The 18856-nt window shown below is 40.2% G+C and overlaps 2 protein-coding genes across 2 annotated transcripts; both read right to left on the bottom strand.

Moving 5' to 3' along the window:
* Positions 1–6440: 6440 nt before the first annotated feature.
* Positions 6441–8099, bottom strand: LOC128984759 (ATP-dependent DNA helicase PIF1-like). The gene has a single exon (XM_054404121.1). The coding sequence runs from the start codon at positions 8097–8099 to the stop codon at positions 6441–6443; it is 1659 nt and encodes a 552-aa protein (XP_054260096.1).
* An 11-nt stretch (positions 8100–8110) lies between these two features.
* LOC128984758 (uncharacterized) lies at positions 8111–11545 on the bottom strand. Its single transcript, XM_054404120.1, has one exon. The coding sequence runs from the start codon at positions 11543–11545 to the stop codon at positions 8111–8113; it is 3435 nt and encodes a 1144-aa protein (XP_054260095.1).
* Positions 11546–18856: the final 7311 nt, after the last annotated feature.

The following is an 18856-nucleotide window of genomic DNA, read 5'->3' as shown; positions in this document are numbered from 1 at the left end:
TCCACTCACCTTAGATCGTAAACTCGCCACCAAACTGCCCGCATCTTCGCAACATCCTTAGTCTGCCGATAATATTCTGTTTCAACAAACCCACAATGGACGCTTTTGTGGTCGAAACTAATTGTTTCTGTAGACCATCAAGATGAGGTTTAATGCGACCGGGTTGGCTAACAGGGCCGCCCGATAGTGAGGTTGTTGCTTGTACTATTTGTTTATTTTACTGGACTTTCCCTGCTGAGGAGTAGTTGTGGATTGTTGCAAGTGTTTATCATATCTATGGAATGCGGTTGTCATAGGAATGGTTGTGAATTTAATGTGATGGGTGGAGGGTAATTAATTGTTGACGGGTATTGGTATTCAGGAGAAAGACGTTAGTTTAATAAATTTGGGTAGAACGTTGACTAATGGTCTTGAATATACAACATTTTTATATGTTTTAGCCAATGGCATATTTGATGTATTTTTAAGTGGATTGTCCAAATCAAAGTAGCTCTATGGATGAGATTTGTGACGAAGTAAGCCTGGGAGGGTCTGAGTGAAGTAATTTACTATATGGGCTCATTACTTTTCCTACAGTTACCTAACAATGTACATGTTCTCTCACTGATTTGAGAAAGCAAAGTGGCCAATTCGCTCATCAGTGAGACAATGTTAACATTGTCTCACTCTAATTACTTTGTCTCACTCCAGATTTGCAACGTGAAGGCACGGAATAGTGAGCGCGTAACATGCAGGCAACGTCGTATGCGCGCGAAATACGTTGGCAGCACTGGCTGTAAATCAGCTGGTCAGCTGTTGTACTGTTGTATTTGTAACTTCACATTAAATGTTATATTAAAAGTTCACTTCTGTGAAAAATAAGGTTATGTTTCTTCACAAATTTCTTTGTTTTATGGTAACTGTAGGAAAAGTATAATGTGCAACTCGAGTGCAAAGTACAATTGCCTCACTCGAGAAACCATTCCTCACTCGCCTACGGCTCGTGAGTAAGGGTTTCTCTCGAGTGAGTCAATTGCTCACTTTTCTCACTAGTTGCACAAATAACTAATGATGATGTTATTCGTTGATGTCTTATAGACCCTGTACTACAAAGCATTATTAGTTGATAGCCCAATAATAGCGTCTGGGTCTAGAATTGTCTTCGATGGGGATCGAACCAGCAACCTTTAGCCGGGGAGCACTTGGCCCTATGCCCAACCATGTTAACAAAAGTACCTTTTTCTCAAAAACTATATGAGATATCATTATGATTTTTTTTCTCTTTAAACCTTATACTTTGTTACACAAATAGAAGTAAACTAGTTACCCATTAAATATTAGAAGTAATTTTTTTTTTTTGTATCCATAGAAACATCCAAAAAAAGAATTATTTTTTATATTTCTTTAATTTTTAAATTTATTATTATATGACTTATGACATTAATTTTACTTACATTTATACATTTCATATAGATGTACATGGGTAAAAAATTTCAAGGAAATGGCACAAGTGGTTTTTGAGAAAAAGGTACATAAAGTTTGAAAATATAGATTTTCGGAAAACGAACAATAAAAGAGCCACTGCAACGACCCTTGAGGACCCTTGAGCACAAAAATCGACCCTGCATACATTTGTAAAAAAAATTATTTTTAGCACTTTTAATTGAGATATCGTAATAAAATAAAGGCCATTTTATTCAGAAAAGTCCATTCTTTTAAATAAAAAATAAATAAAAAAATTTAATTTTTTTCATATTTTTAGCCAAGTGCTCCCCTTGTGTAAGCGTTATAACCATTCGTCCACCAAGATGGTTTAGTTAATTTATTTTCATTAGGCATTTGATTGTAGCAGCCAGAAGATTTTTTTGGGGGGAGGGGGTTGGATAAAGTATCATTTAGATTCAGAAAACAGCAATGATAGAGTGACTAGACACGTTTGGGTAACAATAGAATCAATCTTTTGGGTAAAAGGTGATACCAGTACAATTAACTCTAAATTCCTGATAGCTAATTGTTAAACTTTTTTCTTGATTATGATAGTGGTTTAAATACCTTATTCTTGCAATCCGATTGTTGTCTTCACAACTAGTTTAGACCTGCTAGGAGGTCATCATCATTGTATCCGTACCAATTAGATCATCATTGATTATGACCTCCTAGCAGGTTGAAACTAGTTGTGAAGACAACAATCTGATTGCAAGAATAAGGTATTTAAACCACTATCATAGTTATTATTCGCAATCCGGAGGCTACTAACACCACAATTTTTTCTTGATGTCTGGTAGTGGTTGCTGATGCACGATTTGGTTATCTGATGGTAGCAATATTGCACAATGTACAACCCCTGTGTCTGGGAATGTCTACAGTTTTGTCTGAATGTCTGGAAGTGGTAGCTAATGTAAGATTTGGTGGTCTGATGGTAGCAACCTTGTAGGCCTGGTGTCTGGGAACGTCTAAAATTTTGTCTGAATGTCTGGTAGGGGTAACTGATGTAAGATTTGGTGGTCTGACGGTAGCAATCTTGTACAACCTCGGTGTCTGGGAACGTCAACAGTTGTGTCTGCTAGTGGTAGCTGATGTACGATTTGGTTGTCTGGTAGCAACCTTGTACCCCGGTGTCTGGGAACGTCTACAGTTTTGTCTGCTAGTGGTAGCTGATGTACGATTTGGTTGTCTGGTAGCAACCTTGTACCCCGGTGTCTGGGAACGTCTACAGTTTTGTCTGGTAGTGGTAGCTGATGTAAGATTTGGTTGTCTGGTATCAACCTTGTACCCTGGTGTCTGGGAACGTCAACAGTTGTGTCTGATAGTGGTAGCTGATGTACAATTTGGTTGTCTGGTAGCAACCTTGTACCCTGGTGTCTGGGAACGTCAACAGTTTTGTCTGGTAGTAGTAGCTGATGTAAGATTTGGTTGTCTGGTATCAACCTTGTACCCTGGTGTTTGGGAACGTCTACAGTTTTGTCTGGTAGTGGTAGCTGATGTAAGATTTGGTTGTCTGGTATCAACCTTGTACCCTGGTGTCTGGGAACGTCTACAGTTTTGTCTGCTAGTGGTAGCTGATGAACGATTTGGTTGTCTGGTAGCAACCTTGTACCCCGGTATCTGGGAACATCTACAGTTTTGTCTGGTAGTAGTAGCTGATACAAGATTTGGTTGTCTGGTATTCTGGTAACAACCTTTTACCCAGGTGTCTGGGAACGTCTACAGTTTTGTCTGGTAGTGGTAGCTGATGTAAGATTTGGTTGTCTGGTAGCAACCTTGTACCCCGGTGTCTGGGAACGTCTACAGTTTTGTCTGGTAGTGGTAGCTGATACAAGATTTGGTTGTCTGGTATTCTGGTAACAACCTTTTACCCAGGTGTCTGGGAACGTCTACAGTTTTGTCTGCTAGTGGTAGCTGATGTACGATTTGGTTGTCTGGTATCAACCTTGTACCCTGGTGTCCGGGAACGTTAACAGTTATGTCTGCTAGTGGTAGCTGATGTAAGATTTGGTTGTCTGGTAGCAACCTTGTACCCCGGTGTCTGGGAACGTCTACAGTTTTGTCTGGTAGTGGTAGCTGATGTAAGATTTGGTTGTCTGGTAGCAACCTTGTACCCCGGTGTCTGGGAACGTCTACAGCTCTGCCCGGTTGGATGGCGGCTGGTAGCCAGTCATGATTAACGACTGCTGCTGCTCGCGTCGTTTTATTAATTACACCAGCGCTGGAGACCAGCTGATGAGAAGTCGGAGATGCAGCCAACAATACACCTCGCTAATTGATTCGTGCCACTAAAAGGTCAAGGCCTTTTGAGCAAAGTGGAAAATCGATTTGCATTTGTATCGCGAGCAGGTGATTCTGCAAGATCTTTCAGTTCTTGATTGGTGAAGGTGAAGAATTCTTTTTGGTTGCAGTTATATGAACCGGTTCCAGAGATGGGAAAAGATTAAATAAAAATTGAACGCCGCTAAACCAGGATACGGGCAAAGATTAAATATCAAATTCAAATAACACATGAACTTATTGGTCTAGTAGAAGGCAATTTGAACCTATGCATGTAATACATACACCGCATTTAAGATTGTTGAGGTTAAACCTTTTGAGGTTATTTAACTTATAGGAGTTAAGAGTGTAACCTATTTAGCTTATATTTAACGAAGATATATTATTCATTGTGACCCATTGATAAAATAAAAGGATTACCTTATCCAACCACAGTTGCTGGTATGACAACTAGTTTCGTTCCTTAAAACTTAGTCAGGTCATTGTATGCAACCACATCATCAATGCAATCAGTGGTAAGACAGTGGTCAGCATTTACAGTTTTAACCAGTTTTATCACTTTTATTTCATTTTAATAATTTGATCAACATGACTAGTTTTGACTATTGATTCTGATAGTATTTTAAAGAATCTTTTGACATACTCCAATGTATCAATACATTGATGATGTTGCATACAATGACATGACGAAGTCCTAAGGAACGAAACTAGTTGTCATACAGTGAACTTTTTTTTTACGTGTTTTGCGGAAACTGTCCAAATCCTTGTCTCACTTTTATCTTGCATGTTCCTTAACCTCCTCAGATAATCTTGTGCATTACTCCTATCACATCCTCCCTTCTACTTTCTTTGTTCGGTTGTAACTGTTGAACAATAAAGCTCACGACTTTGTTGTTCTCGATCCTTTCTGATCGAGATTTAGATAGTATGAATTAACGAGCTGTTTATAATTAAACCCAGGACATCACTTACGATTTGCTGATACTTTTACTTGATAACAGAAAGAACATTATATAGTGGATCTTCACTTTGGAAATTTTATGGTTTTATATTTGTTTTAACATTGCTCAAATGTGAAACAGTTATATTTTTTCGTTAGCAATCGAATAATATAGTTCGCCTGGTTTAGTGGTTAATTTTTAGGTTAGAGGTTTAATTTATGTTTAATTTAGTTTCATCTACAAACATAAAGGTTTTTTAATTGTTCCAATTTTTGTACTTTGATGATGTTTGTCGAAAGTAGTAACTGTCAAAATGATTCATTAATTTAATGTTACACATGATTTTGGTGTATTTTCTTCTATTATCTTCTTTTATATAATACTTTTTAAGTTGCGATTTTAAATTTGTTGTGTTTATGCTGTGTTTGATGCATGTTTAAATTATTTCCTTAAAGCTTTGACAATGCAAGGCGCTTGGTTGGTTGAAGTACCATATTCGTGTTCAACTACAAACTCGTGATATACTGTTAACTCGCCTTTGGCTCGCTGGGGGCTCCGCCCCCAGGCCCCCTAGCTGTTAGTCGTCATTAGTAGATTAGAGTTAAGTTGTAACAAAGCAAGAAGTGAAACCGTCAATATTAAGTTATATAAGTTAACTTTGAGTAAGATAACTTCTAGCTTAAGGAACACCTCATAAAAAAATCATTTTTTAAGTTGCGGTAAGTGAGTATGTTAGTCAAGTATTTTTACAATTGAGTTTTTGGTCAAAGGAAGTAATAATATGAGGAGAGAAGGGTTCGTTATAGTAAAAATCGACATTAAAGTAATAACGATTTCATGAATTTATTAGAGGAGATTGATAAGTTAATAAGTTGATAATAGTAAAGTATTATATGAAGTAAATAGATTATAGTAGATATTCAAGTATATAATTACGAAAATAGATTAAGTAAGGTTTGTTTCCCTGTCGGTTAGCCATAAACTTTATGGCATATCCAGTTCCGCCACGAGGAGGCCAGGAAACGTCGGAACCATATTTGCAATTATTTGAATATGTACAAGTTAGTAAACTTTTGTACAAGATAAGTAAATTTATATTGATGTTCATTGATAGGTTAATAAGTTGATAATAGTAAAGTATTATATGATGTGAATAGATTATATTAGATATTCATGTATATATGATGTAAATAGAAAATAGATTATAGTAGATATTCATGACGTATATATTTATGAAAATAGATTAAGTAATGTTTGTTTCCCTGTCAGTTAGCCACAAACTGTATGGCATATCCAGTTCCGCCACGAGGAGGCCAGGAAACGTTGGAACCATATTTACAATTACTTACAAATGTACAAATTAGAGAACTGTTGTATAAGATGAGTAGATTGATTAGTATGTCGATTGATAAGTGAATAAGTTGATAATAGTAAAGTATCATATGAATTAAATAGATTATAGTAGATATTCATGTATATATTTATGAAAATAGATCAAGTAATGTTTGTTTCCCTGTCGGTTAGCCATACAATTTATGGCATATCCAGTTCCGCCACGGGGAGGCCAGGAAACGTCGGAACCATATTTACAATTATTTACAAATGTACAAGTTAGTAAACTTTACTAACTACTTTATACAACAACGGGGACTTTTGATAAGGCAGGCCCCCTATCGTACTGCCGATGTTGTCAAGTCACAACGGGGAGTTTTGATTAAGCAGATCCCCTAGCCTACTGCTAATGTCAAATCAGGTTTAGAGAAGGAGATCGCCATACACGATGTTCTTTGCGTATGCGATTCCATCTCGGACACGTTCGGGGTGTACGAGAACAACAATATGGTCTGGATGTCTGACCCTACTGAGCAAGACGTATAGTTGCCCGTGCGTGAAGCAATCGGTCCGTAAATCAACACCGACTGAATCTATTGTCTGACCTTGGCTCTTGTGTCCGGTCATGCAATAGGCCAACATCAGTGGGAACTGACGTCGACGAACACGTAACGGCGAACCCTCGACAAACGCAAAAGTAAAGGTAATCCGGGGAATTCCGATAGGTTGCGTCTGTCCGGGAAGTCTCACTGTAATCAGGCGGTTGGTGATGCCGATTACGATGACTTTAGTGCCGTTGACGAGTCCTTCAGCGATGTTGAGGTTCCTCATAATGAGGCAAACAGAACCGATCTTCAGCCGCAGAACATGGTCTGGTACGCCCTTGCCAGTAGCCGTGTTCAGGAGTTGAACGTCGACATCCAGGCCATCGTCGTTCTCTCTGTCGACTGTGTCGGCGCTCCTCAGCTCGTACAGATGACCGTCGAGGGAGTTCAAGATGTGGTCGTTGATCTCCTTGACGTTCACTATCAGAGTCGAGAGGATTGCGCGTCGCGAACACATATCAGAGTCGAGTAGGACGTTTGCGGGAAAGACGGAATCGACCAAATCAGTCAAAGACGTCACTTGTCTAATCCCGAGCAGCGGAATTAGACTTTGTTCGTTCCGTCCCTCCAAGAAAGTGGTCGAACTGACAGTTCCGTTGCCTACCCTAAGAAGGAATTCGGAATAGGCTGTGGAACTACTAGTCCGATGAGCTGTTGTCAGGGCAAAAATTTTGAAATGCTGCCACAGATGGGAAGCCCGAAGTGAGACACAAACAATGTCAGTTGGAGTACGAGCGTTTACAACGACAGGCGCGATCTGGCGAAAGTCGCCACAACAGAGGAATATTTTACCACCGAATAGCTCACTGGAACGCATGAGGTCTCGCAGGGATCTGTCAAGAACCTCGAAAACGAACCGATGTGCCATCGGGGCCTCATCAAAGACAATGAGCCTTGCGGCCCTGATGAGCTCTGCTCGCTGGGAGCCGTTGGTGATGTTCCAAAAGCCGGTGCCGTCACCGAAGTCGAGTGGCAACCGGAACATGCTGTGAGCTGTAGTTCCACCAGGCATGTTACCCGCGGCGATCCCAGAGCTAGCGACTGCCAGTGCAACCTGACGACAACCTCTCACGTATGCGAGAATGACACGAATCAGAGTGGTCTTCCCATAGCCTCCCGGGCCGTCAAGAAAAATGATTTTCGACGACGTTCCGCTGGCAGGGGCATTGAGAACGGAGGTAACGTACTCAAATACGCGGTTTTGATCTTCAGAGAGCTTTGGCACCCACTCCTCCACAAACACTCTCTGTTGATTTTCACCATGTAAGAGCAGTTCTCTGCCCAACTCCGTCGTGTCATCGTGTACATCGGGGAGGCCATGATCTGCGACGCAAGAACCCTGCCGACGAAGACTCCGATCAATATCGATGAGACCTAGCTTGTAGGCCAGTTCAACATCGAGAGGATTACGCTCTATGTGGTCCTCGCAGATGGAATCACGGAAAGCATCCCACAGGAGAGCTGCAGGAGCCCCCATGTTGCAGAGGATCACAAAGAAAGAAGTCTCGGGCCAGTCATGAAAGTGGCGGCCTCGCGCAGTGCGTAGTGGTACTCCTGTTCGTCTTGCACCAAGCCAAGATGCCGCGCGACCCCTTGAAAAGTGCGGCAGTTTGGTCCACCGCGGGACAGGAGGTCGGCATAACCACGGCAAGATACAGTCATAAGCAGGATACGCAGGTAATACTGTTCTGTCCTGCTCGGTGAGACCCAAAACAGTCTGCACACCTTCTCGCCACGCTGTCGGGCAGTGATAAAATGGACGCCATCGGGGTGCTCGTATATCTCCGCAGTTTTTGGGCGCTTGACATGAACCACAAACGTTTCATAGAACCCCTGATAAGTCAGGTCGTCAAACAGTGAAATACGAGGCCGGTCAAAGTAGATGGTGAGTTTGGAGCTGTTCCTAGCGGCTGCCTCTGCCAGTTGGCCAGGTCTAAACAGGACGGACTGCTTGCCCTCCAGATGGACGGGAAGACATTCAACAGCCGGCTCAGATTCTGATACTGGAAAGTTTAATAAACGCCAGCACGCGTCACTGGCACCCACCATTCTCTTCGTCACGTAATGCTGTACCTCATCATCTTGCTTACTGAAGGGAGTAACTGTGACGTTCTGGAGAGATCCTCCCTTCATAAGATATTTGAAGAGGTACTTAATCACGCGGCGAGTAGACGCCAGCTCCAAATTGATGTGAGCCTCGTATTTCAACATCAGTGCGGGATTATAAGGCACAACCCAACCGTCATGTACGATAATGTTCTTATTGCGTGATACAATTGTCCCCCGATTGGTATAATCTCGCTTGTACTGGACGAATCCCCTCTCGTCGACGTGGGTGGTTTCACAGCAGGGCTTGGGGAAGTATTTGGTGCAGTAACCCTTTGCAGAGTCCCAACAGAGAAAGTCAGTCCTATGATCATTACCACATGGACCGTGGATCATGTGTTTGAGGACCAACTTTCTCAGTCGGCCTCCGGCCTCTTCTTCCGAGGGAATATCCGCGCGGATGATGGAGTCAATTTCGGACGCCTGAACTGGTCCGTCGCCGTCAATCTTGAATACAATGTGGGCGTGAGGAAGGCCCCTCATTTGCATCTCGATGACGTAGACGATATAGACAGAGCGTCCAAACATTGCTCCGCTGCGCAGGTCTCGGAGAAGTTCCAGAAGTTTGATCCTAAAAACTCTGCAAGCAGTGCTAGGGTCACTGCGAGTACCTCCACGAGGGCAAGCTTTCTTGTTTTCCTCCCAAGTCGCGTTGTAAGTAAACGTCAAAAAGAAAGTGGGGGAACCCAGGCGCGATACGATTGCCATAGCGTCTTCGTATTTTACTTTCATGTACCTGGGCCCCCCGGTGAACGAACTTGGGAGGTAGACTTTTCCTGCCTGCACCCCACCCTCGCCTTGGACGGTTTCATCACGAGCGATGTCGTTCAAGACCTGCTGTGCATTCCGAATCTCGTCAACCGGCCCCACCCGCAAGGCACTATCGGTGTTCTTCAGCTGCGTAAACTTAATGTAACGCAGTTTCTCCTCCTCGTACCTCGCGAACATCTCAACCTGCCAAGCTTGTGAGAGACGGCCTAGGTGAGAGAAGCGAGGTTCAGAAAGTAGGAGGCACCGCGAGTACTTAAATTGAGTCAGTTTGGCACCCTTGTTATCAAGGCGGCCAACGTGCCATCCCACAGTGCCTTGCGGGTAAAGTAGGGGATATTGGAAAGGTTCCATTAGGGGGTGTAAAAGATCAATAAATGTAGGTCTATCGGAACCGGATTTCCATATAGTCAGTCTCCGGGGCTCAGTGTCGTTTTCATCATTGCTGAGCACGGCGTGCACTTCGACGCCTGTTTGCCGATCACCGAGAACAGGGCCATGGGTAGACCTGCTTGTTACTTCAAAAGCCAAGTGAGCTGTTACGGAAGGCTCGTTGCTCAATCGACGGTAATGCTCAATGTAAGGATTTTCCCTAGACAGGAAATCAGCAATACCGTCGATGATCTCGGCATCAAGCGATCTACCCATCGCAATGTTACGGCGCTCTTCGCCATCGTCAATATACAGGCGGGACCGATTCACAAACTGAACGTTCCCAGAACGAGTGGTGAACTTTTGTCCTGGGGCGTCCAGATTGTAGACCTGGTGGTACATTCTTCCCTCGATCTTGAAAAAAGAAAGACCACTGGGATGACGATACCCGCCTGACACTTCGAGCGCGCAGAAAGCAAACAGGTCGTTGTACGCACGGGCTCTTTCCAGGAAGAGACGGTCGGAATAAAAGCGTTCTTGCAACGGAGGAATGTCGAGAACATTGAACGCTCCTTCCCCGCAGCACCATTGCTTTCTATTCTTCTCCTCCTCGAAGAGCCGTGCTTGGCAATGACGACATCTGTAAACGTCGTCAACCCAGAGACTGACTTTTTTTAATTTGTATGGTTGTATTTCATTGAGTGGCTCCCCATTCCAAACAGACATGGGGCCATTTTTGACTACGGACCGAGCAAGTGATGCAGGCATATAGCGAAGTTCAGACATTTTCGGATTTTTCAGGCGAAAAATCTGAACTCTCTCAGCAGAAGCACCGGGATTACGCAGGTCGTATTGCTGAACAGCCTTTCGGTGCACCTCAGGGTGGGTTTGAGTGTAACGTTGACTGTCATCCCGGAGTTTGTCAGCGTGCGTCTCCCTATACTTCTTCTTCGCCACATCCACTTGCTCTTCTCGGGTCGTGTCTAAAAGCTTTGGACGACCACGCTTTATTGTTTTTGGTCTACCAGGACATTTGGTTTTCTGAACAACTGTCTCAGAGGCAGATTCTGATAACTGAGTTAAGTCATTGTCCGAACAGTCGACCGTGTGGACAGTTTGAGTTTCGTTGACGGAAACCTTTATTTTTGTGACGGAGTACTGCCCACCGACGAACGCAGAATTCACCAAAATGAGGGAAGCTAGAGAACGAAAACTATTACAGACGAACACCCTAGCCTTATTTCTCGCCTCATAAATGTCTCGACGACGGTTTTCGTTTACCGCGTGGGAATCAAAGAGGTACAGCCGCCCTTGGAAACGCCAAAAAGCGACTGTCACCAACTGTCCCGTAAACAAAAAACCGCTATCAACGGAGTCACCGGGCATAGCTGCTTCCAAAACCGAAGACAAGGAAGAGGTCACCTCATCTAGGCCATCGTTTCGTAACGGATACAACCCGTCCCAAACACAAGAAATTTCTTCGATGGTAACACGATGGTGTGCAACCACGAAGTGCCTGGCGAGGTCCTCAGGGAACAGATACCGGTTAGTGATGCTATGCTCACGGCGAGATAGTGTATACAAGCTATCGCCCGCCATGAGTATAGCGTCAATAGCGTTGGTACTGAATCCGCCGCAGAATGCTTGCCATGCGAGGGCACAGGTTGCATTTGCCATGCATTGAGCGTTGTTGCTCTCGGTAAATCTGGGATCTCCCTCCCTGGTGGAACGACCCAGCAGCAACGCAAGAGAATTCCATGCTTACAGAAAATTGCAGCAAAATCGCCAAAATAACAAGTCCAATAAATAGGAAGAAGTGACAGTGAAACTTAATCATGGGTAGCCAAATCCATTAGCAAAAATTAGAGCGAGAACCAAATGACTATACAGCGTTACTGACCTACGCGTTTTGGGGGTCAAGGAGTAAAGTTACGAAAAAACATGTGAAGGGTGAAATGTAAAGTAAACTAAGGAGAGTACGAAACATTAATAATATTTGAAGAAAAAATTTTTTATGTACGAAAAATTATCAAAAACCGTTAAAAATTTGAAGAAAATTTACCAAAATTTGAAAGTAGGGCGTTTTTTTTAGGTGAAGGAGTGCGATTTTCTAAAAACGCGTAATAGTGTCTTGTAGGAAATTTAATTCCTGTTCATGAAGATTCTTTCAAATTTTTGCTAGCTATTACCGTTTTTTAGTTATAGTCGGTATTAAAAACCGTGTTTTTTCGTTTTTATACGTCTACCATTTTGGATTTTTTTGGGGGTTAAAATTTTTAAAAGGCATTTTTGCAAATTCCACCATTAACGGATGATCCCATACTGCAATACTACAAAAATTTAAAGTCTTTAGAACGTTTCTAAACTAATCAGATGAGCATACCAAAGTATTAAAATTACATAGCTATTCTCCATAAGGATAACATGGGGCTGGTAAAACCGGTAAAAACCAATCAAATTTTCACATTAAAATTAAGTTTTTGGGGGTCAAGGAGTAAAGTTACGAAAATACATGTAAAGGGTGAAATGTAAAGTAAACTAAGGAGAATACGAAACATTAATAATATTTGCAAAAAATAATTATTTAGGTACGAAAACATAGCAAAAACCGATAAAAATTTGAAAAAAAATTACAAAATTTTGAAAGTAGGGCGTTTTTTGAAGCTTAAGGAGTGCGATTTTCTGAAAACGCCTAAGAGGGTTTTGTAGAAAATTTAATTCCTGTTCCTGGATATACTGTCAAATCTTTTCTAGCTCTTACCGTTTTCGAGCTACATCCGGTTGAAAAAAAAGTGTTTTTTCGTTTTCAGAGGTCCGCCGTTTTGGATTTTTGGGTGGGTTAAAATTTGAAAATGGGACTTTTGCATATTCCACCGGTAATGTAAGATCTTTTACTACAATACTACGCAAATTTGAAGTCTCTAGCACGTTTCTAAGTGGTTCAGATGGGAACACGAAAGTCGGCCATTTTTAATGTTATTCCCCATAAGAATAACATGGGGGGGGGAATTCGAATTTTCGGGGGGGTTAAAATTTGAAAATGCGACTTTTTGGAATTTTAAAATGCGACTTTTTGGAATTTTATGGGTGGTTTGGGCACTAGACCTACAACCACCGAAAATTTCAAGTCTCTAGCTCATCTAGAAGTGGTCTAGAATTTGTATCCCCAGTCAGTTACACATCGGATTGTATAGTATTTAGAAGACTTTTGTCTAGTTATTTAATATTTAACCCCTTCAATTAACGCATCAATCATCAATCTCAACTCAACTCTCTTGTAAAATGGCGTTTGCCGTGTATGTAATAAATAAATAAATAGTAACTGAAAACGGTAATTTGACAATCAATTACTCTGTACTATTCTCTTGTTTCTGCAAAAGCCTACTTTGGAAGTAGCGGTCTTTGCATAAGTGGTGTCAAGTATTTGCTTAAGTGTCGTACATTTATTCTTAAATAGATCTTATTCGTGCTAGAAAAATTAAGTTATAATTTTAACAGTCATACATTTTCATATAAAAACTGTAACTAATTACCTTTCAAAGTTGAATATTACTTGAATTACTGTACCTACAATTATTACACCGAGAACTCATCAATATCTCAACATCACGTTAACGTGTAACCATTAATAACTGATTTGAACGTCAGTAATCACTGACTACAGTAATTGAACAATCAATAACTCCTCTTGTTTTCGCAAATGCCGATTTCATAAGCCGATTTCCCCGATAAATCAACGAAACATCGTAAATTTCAATATTAATAGCTCCTGGAGAAAGGTGGATCTTGACTTGGATTCGGGATTAAGTAATAATTAAGTACGACACCCGCCCGTAATTGAAGGGACTTTCGAGGCCATAACTCTTCCAGAAGGCAATCGGTGTTGTCGCAGCCCTGGGAATATGAAACTCATTTTTGTTACTGGGTTCGCGAAGATTTAACGCGTAAAATACCAAACGAGATTTAGTCAGTAATTCAACAATGGTACCGTTAATCTCAGATGAATTGTGAGGTGTAATTCCTTAGCTTTAAATCCCTCTTGGTCAAATGGATTAATGTTAAGCCAAGTAGAGAGCTGAAGAAGTGGGAAATATTTGCAAAATGCATAATTCGATAACATACAATTGGTCAAGAAGTATTGAAGGAACCAATAAGTTCCAATCTATAATTAAAGAGCTGTATTCCAACTAACATAAATTGCAGTTTATCAAAGTGGAACTTTGATTAGAAAAAAAAAACACGTTGATGAATTAAGTGGTAAAGTAACTTAACTTTGCAATAAAAATAAACCAGACTTTTATAAAAGTAATCAAAATATTTTTTAGTTTGTATTCCTTCCTAAGTTTAAAGGTACAAGGCAATTACGTTTCCTTATGAATTTTAGTGAAATTGTTGTTAAATTCATTTCATGAAGTTTCCTTTGTCATTTTAACTTTCTCCCTCTTTAACTTAACAAAATGGTATAAGCGCCAATGAGTTAAAAATTACAGATTAGTTGCAATCAGTGAACTGTAATTTTTAAATCAGTGGGGGTTGTACCATTTTGTTTACAGTTGAGAGGACCATAATATACTACTTTTTAAACAAAATCAATGTGCCGTTTTTGCTAAAAATCCGATTTTAAAATTATTTTATGGATTTTGTGGGGAAATAACCATTAAAAATCTTAAAATACCTGGAGATTTCATACAATGGGTTCATCCACATTCCGGATTTCGTCAAAATTGGTTCACAAGTGAAGTCTGTAGCTCTGTACACAACCACACACAGCCTTCACTCCGAAAACCCCATTTTGGGTTCAGGGGGCATAAAACGGGTTGTTCACACTAAACTCATTCTCAAACACTTTGACGAAAACCACGCAAGGAGGATGATTACCTCTTTATCATAAACCTCTCTCTTTATCTTTACATTATAATGCAATATTGTAATTTAATTTATTTAAAAAATTTTGTTTGGTAACCAATCCAGCAACCTTTTGTATTAATTTTTATTTATTTACATTTTTTTCTCCACACAAACTGAAGTCCTACAACACAATGTGCAATGTACACAGGGGTCAATACAATGTTAGGGGGCGGCGCACAACTGTGGTATTCTTACATACATTAGCACCACATAATAGCTACACAAACACAAACCTGTCACACTGTTTGTACACATCGATTGTCGAACATTACAATCGATTGGTAAACCTACCTTTTGTGAAACGCGTTGAAGACATGTATAAACAAAAACAGAATCGTGTTGAAGGGTATAAACCTTCGTATGTATTTTGTATTTATCGTTTAGTAAGAATTACAATGTTGAATGGAGTGGAGTCTGTATGTTTTATAGACAAATAGAATTAATGTAGACCGTCAGCAGTGCTGTGATTAGTATAAGTTCTGGCGTCCACCGCTGGGAGCGCCTTGTACTTGTAGCACGAGATACGTAACTACACGGCGCTCGCAGTGGTGGACGCTAGAACTTTTGTTAACCGCGGCACTGCAGACGGTCTACATTTAATTCGATTTGTCTATGGTTTTATGTAAAAGTATGATATCCGACGGGTTTTCTGACGTATGTAATTTATAAACTTTTATAATGTAAGTAACAAATGCCTCTGAGTGAGAATTATCTGTTTGATTTTAACAGTAAGAATGTTTCTTCGGAGATTATGTGATTACATTTGATCTATATTGCCGAAATCTTCCGTAAAGTTTCGAAAAAAGGTGTTTGGTGGATCGTGTAAACGTACAGACCGATCTCGTATCTGATGAATACCCTCTTAAAATTAATATACCGCCAAAGTCACATTGAGTGGGAAACTGAGCTGGTTTACTGGTAGAGCGCAAGACTTTGGTCCCTGAGGTTTCGGGTTCAAATCCCGCCAAATCACCAATATATTTTATCTTAGTGATACTGCTGCAACCCCTAGGTTTAGCCTGAAGTAAAGTAAAAATGATCCCGGGCTAGTGCTTTGCATCCAAGGGCAGAAAAGGTCATATTGATTGTGACAAAGCATGCAAATCCTGATACCGCCTCTCTCTAAGTCCGATGGAACTTGGGCAAGAAACGATATTGAAAAATCTGAAGTGTTTGCAAACCACTTGGCCGCAGTGTTTACTCCCAATCAAAATCAAAATAATAATTTTAATAATCTTGACGAAATTCTTGAGTTCATTGACTCACCAAATCAGTTATCACCTCCAATAAAGCCCTTTACTCCCTCAGAAGTCTGTAAACTTGTAAACAAATTAAAACTGTTTAAAGCCCCTGGATACGACTTAATCACGGGAAAAGTAATGAAAGAGCTTCCTAGAAAAGCATTTATATACCTGACACTCATTTTTAATTCAATTATACGGACTGAGTATTTCCCGTCACAATGGAAAGTTTCAGAAATAATCATGATAGCAAAGCCAGGAAAACCACCCCAACAAGCAAGTTCATATCGACCTATCAGTCTACTTCCAATAACATCCAAATTGTTTGAGAGGCTCTTCTTGAATCGTCTACTTGAAGAAGTAGAGGACAGAAACTTGATTCCAAATCATCAGTTTGGGTTTCGACGGGAGCATTCCACAGTTGAACAAGTACATAGATTGGTTAATACAATTAAAGAAGACCTTGAGAAAAAGAACTATTGTACAGCTGTCTTTATCGATGTAAGTCAAGCCTTTGACAAAGTTTGGCACACATGCCTACTTTATAAACTCAAACTGAATCTTCCTCATACATTTTATATGACAATTAAATCATACCTAACCGATAGATATTTCAAAGTTAAATTTGGAGATAGCATTACAAAATTGTACCCAATTCAAGCTGGCGTTCCCCAAGGAAGTGTTCTCGGACCTGTACTATATACGCTGTTTACAGCCGATCTACCTGAAAATGTGAATACTTCTGTGGCCACTTTTGCTGACGATACAGCTATTTTAGCGTCCCATCCTGATCCAGTGGTAGCTTCACTTAATCTTCAAAATTCCCTAGATGACTTAGAAGAATGGTTGCAAACATGGAAAATAAAAGTGAATGAGAGCAAATCTACTCATGTGACCTTCACCACCAGATTAGGTACTTGTCCTCCTGTAACCTTAAATAATATCCTAATTCCGCAATCCCACGAAGTGAAATACCTCGGCATGACGATTGACAAAAGATTAACATGGAAAAACCATATCTGGAATAAAAGAATGTACCTAAATTCAAAATTTAAAAATCTTTCCTGGCTCCTAAATAGTAAATCAAAATTGACCATTGCAAACAAATTATTACTATACAAAGTAATCCTGAAGCCAATTTGGACTTATGGAATCCAACTGTGGGGAACGTCCAGTTTGTCGAACATAAACATCATCCAACGATTTCAGTCAAAAGTTTTAAGGTTCATTCTGCAAGCCCCGTGGTATGTTAATAACAATATCCTACACAAGGACAGTGGAATTCCTACGGTTGAAGAGGAAATAACCAAATTTAGTGCAAAATATCTAAAGAAACTTGAAAATCACCCTAATCACCTGGCTCTAAACCTCTTGGACAACAGTACCAGTATATACAGGCTAAAAAGGATTCATGTTTTGGATCTAAGCACACGTTTTGTTTGAACAATTTAATTTTCCCTTGTCTATTTACATATTTATTTTTTCATTTGAAATATTTTTAAGTTAGCTCTGTCAATGGACAGAGATTAACTAACGTTTTATTAAAAGTTGTTATTGTATTTGCTAAATGTTCTAAAAATGAACAGATTGTAAATAAAACTGTGAAAAAAAAATTAATATCAGGCTGGTAAGACTTAAACTTTCCCTTAACACAAATTTTAAAAACACCCTCAACATGTAACTTGTATCGGCATACACTACTCACCTTAAATTTTCTCCCTTCAAAAAACTTACAAAAAAAAACTTCTTGAAATAACATTTATCATTAATTTACTACACTATATATATCAACTTTGTGTAGTCTCAACCCACAAAGCACACGCACTGAAAGAATCAGTTCAAACAGCTCTATTGATCCAAGAGACAGTCAGCTATAGACACTGTCAACATCGGCGTACCCCAGGGATCAGTGCTCGGGCCTCAGATATTATTTGCCCGCCGCAAGATCCGCACACAATAAGCCTTTGATGTATGTTTGGACGCATGCTGTGGGCCACCGTTGGATCAACTGCTACTAATAGGCGCAAACAAAACATTTGTGGACCGGGTCAGTCCTTTAATTAACCAAAGATTGCCTCTTTTGAGTACAGAGTGTGTTTATTACAAGGGATGAAAAAATCCCTAAGTGGCATGGACTGTTTGGGAAATTAAAATTTATGATGAGTCAACTTATTACCAAATACATTGCTCAGGGTGGAGTAAAAAGTAGCTGATTTTATTTCATAATATGAAGTATTTGAGGCCTGGTTTTTCACACATGTTTTTGCATTGTTTCTCAATGAGACCTGCATGCTACCAATGTTTTTGATCAGGAATGCACAACCTTTATTTTGAAGAATGTGTCAAAACATGGCTATAAATTGAACAGAAAATTTTTCGGCTTACATGTGTTTTCCTATACGATGGTGAGGTCGTACTGGACATTTTGGTGAGTTGGTTGCGCTCAGAGCCACGAACTTCTGGCCCAAGGCAGCGATTTAGTTGGAACTTGGTACCTGTCACTACTTTTTATCAGTACAGTTCACCCTTGTACTATAACGGCTCATCCTTTGCTTTTCTGGATACTTCCCTCGCATAGGTATCTGTGGACGGGCAAATGCAAGGCTAAAGAGGCCACTAACGTAAAAAAATCTCAAATTAACTAAGCAGCCTATAATGGTCTTCCTAGCCGTAAGGGTAACTAGTTCATATGGTTTTTGTTATTTAACTGAATTTGGAATCGCTTAAAGAGAGCAGAAAGTGATAAGTTAATTTCCGAAAACATCGTTTAAACTAAATAGACATACCTTTATAGGCAATGAACAAAACAGAGAATCCTCAAACTCTAACCCTTCCTTCA

Source organism: Macrosteles quadrilineatus, unplaced genomic scaffold, assembly GCF_028750875.1.
Source record: "Macrosteles quadrilineatus isolate MER2022 unplaced genomic scaffold, UCM_ALF_1.0 Scaffold_2__2_contigs__length_208266976, whole genome shotgun sequence".
NCBI lineage: Eukaryota > Metazoa > Arthropoda > Insecta > Hemiptera > Cicadellidae > Macrosteles > Macrosteles quadrilineatus.
The sequence above is the reverse complement of the archived record's forward strand: the minus strand, read 5'-3'. Positions and strand labels throughout refer to the sequence as shown.